Source organism: Elgaria multicarinata, chromosome 9, assembly GCF_023053635.1.
Source record: "Elgaria multicarinata webbii isolate HBS135686 ecotype San Diego chromosome 9, rElgMul1.1.pri, whole genome shotgun sequence".
In the NCBI taxonomy this organism is placed as follows: domain Eukaryota; kingdom Metazoa; phylum Chordata; class Lepidosauria; order Squamata; family Anguidae; genus Elgaria; species Elgaria multicarinata.
In genome coordinates this window covers 27799234-27806842 of record NC_086179.1, presented here as the reverse complement: position 1 = coordinate 27806842, position 7609 = coordinate 27799234, and the positions used below count along the sequence as shown (strand labels likewise).

General features: G+C 36.4%; 2 protein-coding genes across 2 annotated transcripts in view; one reads left to right on the top strand and one right to left on the bottom strand.

The window, feature by feature from the left end:
* The first annotated feature begins 5029 nt into the window (after positions 1-5029).
* Positions 5030-6671, top strand: PMCH (pro-melanin concentrating hormone). Its single transcript, XM_063134555.1, has 3 exons — positions 5030-5290; positions 6171-6375; positions 6622-6671. Exons 1-3 carry the CDS (start codon positions 5030-5032, stop codon positions 6669-6671), a joined length of 516 nt encoding a protein of 171 aa, XP_062990625.1.
* A 125-nt stretch (positions 6672-6796) lies between these two features.
* PARPBP (PARP1 binding protein) overlaps positions 6797-7609 on the bottom strand; it is a 36435-nt gene continuing 35622 nt past the window's right edge. Inside the window, exon 11 of the mRNA XM_063134554.1 lies at positions 6797-7323. Within this exon, the coding sequence (XP_062990624.1) occupies positions 6986-7323 (338 nt within the window). The 3' untranslated portion in view covers positions 6797-6985. The remainder of the gene's footprint in view (positions 7324-7609) is intronic.

Sequence of the window (7609 nt, the reverse complement as noted above, 5' to 3'; positions counted from 1 at the left end):
CATAAAGCATTAACTGCCTTTTAATAGGTCTGGCCTGTAAATGATTAAATCGAAGGAGAGGGAACTGCAAATTACATCTTTTTTTAAGTGAAATGGAGAATAAACATGTTCCTATAACACAAAACTATATAATGCTAATTTCTGTTACAGAAACAATTCTATGTTTAACTGTGGTGATTCATGGAAAATATCAGTCCGCTTGTTTGTAGTAGGAAAATACTCACTGAAGTGTGATTAACTACATCTAATAAAAAATATGTTGTACACATGCCATATGCAAAATATGTCAATATTATCCAATGGTTTAGAATCCATTTAGAATCAATTCTTCATATTAAAGAATTTTCTTAATTCTGCCACCCAAAAGGAAATAATGTTGAAATTTGAAACACATAACTATTTTGGGATTTGGAGAGTGGAACCTCTGTTCTGCATGGTCAATATTTGATGTTCTTGAATCAGTATTATTGACTAGCAGTTATCATAATGTAATGCTCTGTAGAGAAATATTATGCCTGCAATCTATACACAGGCAAAAAAGTTGGACCAAATTCAGTGTGATAGAATATGCTCCCACTTAAGAATCGTAACTCGTTTCCCTAACCTGGTACCTTCCCGATGCTTTAGACTATTTTCATAATCCCTAACCATACTGGTTGGGACTAATGGGAGTTGTAGTCCAAAATACCTGGAGGGCACCAGGTTGGGAAAGGCTGCTGTAACCTACTGTGTTTCTATAGCAAATATAGAATCTAATATTCTATATATCGTCAACTTCTTCTACATTCTTATAAAATCATCCCACTCCATGTTGGTATATATTGGTTAAAAAAATAGTTTGGTGTCTGAACATAAATCTCATCATAGTACAAGTCAGAAAATAGTTGTATAAGATACACTACACAAGCACAATCCTTTTATTAAGTGGTAATATGGTTTAAAATGAATTAACGGAGGTTTTTGCTAACCAATACAGGGAAACCTTTCAAAATGATCTTAAGTCAGGCTGTACATTTGCAGACCTATTCTCTGACTAGTTTAGATATATATAATCCAAAGTTTCTTGAAAAATGAGTGTGCTTTTGTTACAAATTATGCGGGCAATCGTCTAGACAAGTCTAAAACATCTATAATTATTAAAAGCCCTTTCAGCAAAAACGAGTGAAGTCTGAAGAGAGAAAGAGAGAGGGAGAAACAAACAATTAAATGCCTAATCGAAGCTTCAAATAGTTAGTGTCAATATTAAACCAAAACATTTACTCATTAAACTATGCAGCAAAAGGGAAAACATCTCTGAAAATCATTAGTAAACACTCAGGTAGAAAATCAGTTTAATCTCAGCCATGCAGTTTCAAATTATCAACTCACCTCAGTATCCTACAGAGTACATATCACACTAAATCTTCTGGGTACAGGTGTTCTTCTGATGGGAACGAGTTATATATTGTACTACAGATATTGAACAGAGTTATCCAAACTCTCTGGAATGGTTATAACAGATTAGGAAAGCCCTGGCAGAGTTCGAAGATGTAAACCTATATTTGAATGGCAACAGGAATTCTGACACTAATTTATATACCGTGAAGGAAAACTCCACCCATTTTACTTAGCGGATCATTCCCCCACCCCTGTTTATAACATGGGGGGAAAGCAGTGCTCACCTTGCATAAATCTCGTTTAAAAATAACGTCTTTTAATTGCAATTGGCATCTTCAAATATGCCACTGGAGGAAGCCATTTTGATGGAATAAGTGACATAATTTCATGTCACTAGCAATCTGGAAAATATCTTCTAACAGACCATATGTATAGGTTTCCAATCTGACTTAATATGACATTTAACAGTCTAAAGAAACCTCAACTGGCTAACATTTCTTTAAAATCTTTTGTTAAATTTTAATATTAACTTACTGTTATTACTCTATCTTACTCTATCTTACTTACAGTCAAAATACATGAAATCTGTCAGAATGAGACAGACTTGCCAACCATAGTAATTCTGCAAATTCTATATATTCAGATACGTTTACCGTTGAAGAGAAATGCTTCATATTGTATAAAAATCTCTTACAGATTTTTGTCACACTTGAGAAACAACATGCTTTCAGTTTTGGAAATAAGCTCATAAAACAAATTTGTATGTTATAAATTAAGACAACAAATTATAATTGATACAAACTTGAAATTAAACAAAAATGTGCTATTGGTGAGTAATGGATTTGAAGGGTTTGGAAAATTCAGTTGGTACAAAAATAGAGCAACTAGGCTGCTGCTGAGAACTCACATAACACCAATATTATACCAACTTAATTGGCTCCTGATTAGTTTGAAGACCCAATTCAGTTATCACCTTTAAAACCCTGAAATGGTGTGGGGCAGGGATATCTAAATGGCTGTCTCCTCCCATATGAACTCTGGTAATCAGAGAAGGCCTTTTTACTTCCATCAGTAGTTAAACTGATTGGCAAAAGGATAGGCAAGCCTGGCCCAAAATATTTTGCTGCTTGAAGCAAAGGACAAGATGGACCCCCAAAAATATTTTGCTGCCTGAAGCAAAGGACAAGATGGACCCCCCACCCACCCCATTCCATGTACAGAAGCTGACTGGATTGGAAAGGGCTCACAGTTGAATGAAAATAATACTTCAACACCAGCAATCAATAGCATTCTTCATTGCTCCTGAGGGCAGCAAGCTAGCTTAGGGGCCAAAGGGCAGGCTGAATAGCGTACACAGCACTCACTTCCACTCCCAGGTGAGTGCTTTACTTGGCCTAATGGTAGGGCTGGCCCTGACGACAGGGCCTTTATAGTGGTGGTGCACAAGCTTTGGACTTCTCGTCCTATGGCAGCCTTCTCCCACACTGTGCTCTCCAGAAGAGCTGAACTACAGTTCCCAGCATCCTACAGCCACCCATGACAAGGAAACTCAGGAATGTCCTCCCACAGAAAGCCTGTAAGAGCCCCCTTTATTAGGCTTCTAGAGGCATATCAAGACTTTTCTTTTCTGTTGTTTCTTCTACAAAAGCCGAATTTGAGAAATGTTTTTCCGAAACTCTTGTTTTGTTTTGTTGGATCCAGCTACAGGGAGATAAGCTATGAGAGGGACAAACGTTCACCAGCCCCTCAGCCATGTACCCCTTTTGCTGTTTATCAGAAGCCCCACCCACTTTCATGATTGTGGTAGATCCAGGTTTAAACATTCAGATCTGCCATGATTATGTCTAATTCTGTTCAGCAAAACATGCTTTTGGTTGCTGTAGCCTTTTGAACCTACAGTTGTAATAATCAATTGTAATAATTGTGCACTGCATTTTGTAATTGCAGTACTCAATTGTAATAATCAATTGTAATCATTGTGCACTGCATTTTGGGCTTTGTTTTCTTGTAAAAATCTACTCATGCACAAGTAGGTAATAGTTTTGGGGCCCTCAGTTTAGCTATTTGGGTTTAATAAGAACATAACACACTTTAATTATTACTACTTGACCCTGTGGGAAGTATAGATTAGAAATTTGAATACAATGAAATCTGTCTTTCCAACTTTACAGTATTAAAAACGATATTTCATCGTCTCCCCCTTCCTTCCACATACCTTTTAGTGCGCTTGGCAGCGCAGTCATATAAGAACACTGCATCTGCAAATACTATTAGTTTAGAAAATTTTCCCCGCACTATGTTGTTATAAAACTCATTTTTGGCTCTATTTCATGGTATTTTTTTCATGTTACAGGACAAAAAGTTTTCCATTTTCTTTTCCCTGCATAATGACAGTTTTAAATTCAGCTATTTTGGCCATGTCTAAGTAGTTTTCCTGAGTCCAAATAAAATGTCAGCCTAGAGCGCGTCTTGAACTACCACTATGGGCTTCTGTAGTTAATTATACTAAGTGGAGTTGCTGAAGCTTATGGAGCTGCGTTAGCTGAAGCCTCCGTTCCCTCTAACCAGAGTGTTTGACTAACCCCAGCCACAGCTCTGGCAAATGGGCAGTGGACACTCTGTGCTCATCTGCTGCCTTACGCCTATTTGCATTTCCTCAATGCAAATAGACCATATCCCAGTTATGCTGCTGCTAATCCCTTTAGTTGGATGGCTCCTACAGTACTATTTTGCCTATAATGAGGTTTGCTTACTCTCAGGCCTGGGAATGCATTGCCTCGGCAATGCTTTTGCCCACCAGTATCTAATAATCTTTTTGTATATCAGGCTCCATTTAGCTATTGTTGCTAATTGACATGAATAAACTTATCCCCAATTAACTTTTATAACCCTTTTGTAAGGCATTCACATTAGGTTGTTGAGTTTATTTATTATACTTTGCTTTTAGGGCCCAGGTGGACGTTAAAGTGATAGTTAAATACTTTTAATAAATATAGTAGCTATTACTACACCCTGTGGTAACAAAATTCCACATGTTAGTTACAGGTTATATGAATTACTTAATTTAGTCTATCTTAAGCTTAATGAAAATAAAATTCAGTGGATGGCTCAGAATTCTAGTAATATGAGGAAAGGGGGGAAATCCAATCCACTTTCACCAAACCATTCAGTTTGATAAAAGCTCTACAATGTCTTCCTTGTTTAGCCAAGCTATTCTAAACTAAAATGTCAGCTGCATTAAACTTTTCCTTAAATGGATTTCCCCCCTCTTCATTTGGTTTTAAAGTAGATAAAGACACTTATCCTCCTTTCTTCCACTCATGTGCAAATTACTTTTCTGAAGTGGTCTGAAGTGGAAGTAAAGGTCCATTTAGAAAAAGGAAGGAGCAGTAACTTGCAATGCTCTGTGATGTTTAATATGTGATAATCCAGAGTTATTCAAGATTATATTAAGAAGTCCATCACCTATGGTTTAAATAAAAGAAATGTAATAGTAGACAAAGGTCACTCCCTTAACTAATGGCCATCTGAAGAACACATAAGCCCCTAAAGTGGTTTCTATTCATTCTGCAAGCTATATAAAGATTATTTTTTCTGAACAAATACTGGTTTCAGGGAAGTCTCTCTCAATACTTGAACTTCATTCACTTCCATGCAAACATTAATACATCAGAGAATGTATATCTCATCTTATGCATTACTACTAATTTTCTCTCTCTTTTCTCAAGGTTTCTTACTTTCCGTTTCGAAGTCTATGCGAAAAGCAGAAGATGATATGCTAAGTACATTCAGTCTTGGAAAAGTAATACAAAATGGGGGGAAAGCTGAAAAGTCACGGCCTGCATCTTCTCTGGAGCATTATAAAATAGAGGACAGCAGCTTTCTGGATGAAGATGGAGACCCGAAGTTCTCTGTGAGTTTCTTTGTTTTTAGCTATCATGCTGTTGTTTTAAGGAGGGAATAGAATTGTAACAAAACATTGCAATGGATTATTTCAAGTATAACAATTTGTAGTTTGTATGATTTTATTTGTCCACCGCCCTGAGATCCCAGTGATATAGGGCCGAATATAAATGTTTTAATTAATAAATAAATAGTTTAAATTTAAGATAAGATTTGGTGGCTATCCCTCCAAATTGAGCCAAAAGTATATTTTCTTTTTAAAGTACATTTGATAATGCTAATATATCAATGATTTGCAATCTTAAATATTTATACCAAATCCATTTTAAGCATTACTGTGTTTTTAAGCCTTGCTATATTTTAGTTTTTTTAATCTTAACAATATCCTTAACACTTTAGGACCAGGAAAAATAGGATGTGATCCTAATCCATTAACATCTATGGAATATGAGTTAGGATATGTCTCCTCCTAAACCTTAAATCATGGATCTACCTAGAAGGCAAGAGTTTCAGAACTGCAGACCCAAAGACGCTCATGTGGGTGGTCATACAAATCCAGGCAGCAGGGGTTGAGTATTAGATAACCCTAAAATAACCCTATAACAACTCGTAGATTATTTGTGGTTTGTCTAACCCTCAAACAACACCTGCTGTCTTGGTTCGCATGACACAAGCCATGGCAAGCTGAGCACTTGTGGATGGCATGCGAAAATGACACCCACGGGAACCTGGCAACAGCCCCCAAAGGAAAATGAAGCCATGGCAGGCTGTCGTGTCATGCGAATCAGGTCTCTGCTTTGGAAATGGGTTGTAGCCACTGCACTTTGGATTCCAGCCATTATTTTATAATGCTCTCTTTATATCTAAATTACCTTTTCTTTGAAATACAGAATATAGCTTCTAAACACCATGCCATAACCCATGGCCAGCCACTGAATGTGGGAATTAAGCAGCTTCCTTATTTTGCACTGGAGGGACCTATGGCTTTTCCAGCTGATGCTGAAGTTGAAAGTATTGAATCATTACAAGAAAGGAGAGAGACTGGAGACGATGAAAACTCAGCTAAGTTACCTATTGGAAGAAGAGATTTTGACAGTAAGTGTGATTTTCAGGTTATTTCAAACTAGTAATATAACTGGATTATTTCAGCCTATTAAGGCAATACCAGTTGAGACAAATAACTTAGGCTGAAGCTAATTCTAACACACACCTGTTAGAAAAAGTGATCCAAATATTGTAAGGAAGTTAAGGTTAATGAGTTTGTAAGCCCAATTTATACAAGCATTGTGCTAGTTAATGAAAGCATCTGATGATTCAAAATTTCTTGGGTGTTTTCTTCAGTGCTCAGGTGCATGCTGGGAAGAGTCTATCGACCTTGTTGGCAAGTCTAGAACACTGCTGAAGTTCATCGCTTGGAAAAGATAAAACCACGTGACAATTCATTGAAGTAGTAGTTGTGGTTTGTGCTGCTGTGTTTATATAGGCTCTAAATATTTATTTGTATTTACCACCTCATGATCAAAAAAATGTAAAGATTTCAGTGCATTATTAAAACTGAGAATTCTGCAAAGTTTGTTTGTCCAAATACATATCAATTTTGCATTAATATTCATGATCACAAAAGAGCTCTTAATGTAGCTGATACATTATTCTTTCAATATGTACAAAGACACTGATGTTTGCATAAGTATTCCAAGAGGAACATTCATAATCTAAAGAATTGAGTTAGCTTTGCTTGACCAGCAATCAGTTTATTTTTGGCTATAGCCTTGTTGCATTTTCTGGCTCCCTTTATTTTGCTCTCTAAACTATTCTGGCATTCCATTGCAGTCTTTGGTCTCTTACTGTGTGTGTGTTGAAGTGATTCATTTTCATTAGTGCATATGACATTTTCACTCGTCCTGTCCACCTGCTTCCTCTTTGAGCTCTTGTTTCTTGGCTGGCAGCTTAATTTTCCTATTTCTTTACTTTTACTTCCATTCTGATGAACATTTCCAGAAGTAGTTCTAAGTGTAGCACTTTCAAGATGTGACTGTAGGCATTCTGTTGGTTAAGAGAACAAGATTTTTTTAAAGGGAAAGGAACAGCATACATTCTTTATTTTTTTCCTGGTTTGCTAGCCTCTCAAGTGCACATCATTTTTTTTTTAAAAAAAAGAGTTTGCTTTCTTGGAAAATGAGTTAACAGAATCCAATTAACAGAGCCAATATAATGAAAACTAAATGTTATATAGGATCTCAGCCATTGTTTTTGAAACATTGCAGCAACCACGCCAAGAAATGGACATGCAGAGAGGCTAATGCAGGGATAAAAAGTAAAATATATACAG

Coding starts and splice junctions, on each gene's coding strand:
- PMCH (XM_063134555.1), top strand. CDS start 5,030: ATGCAAACATTAATACATCAGAGAATGTATATCTCATCTTATGCATTA. Junction 5,291..6,170: donor ATGGAGACCCGAAGTTCTCT/GTGAGTTTCTTT, acceptor TTTGAAATACAG/AATATAGCTTCTAAACACCA. Junction 6,376..6,621: donor TGGAAGAAGAGATTTTGACA/GTAAGTGTGATT, acceptor TGTTTTCTTCAG/TGCTCAGGTGCATGCTGGGA.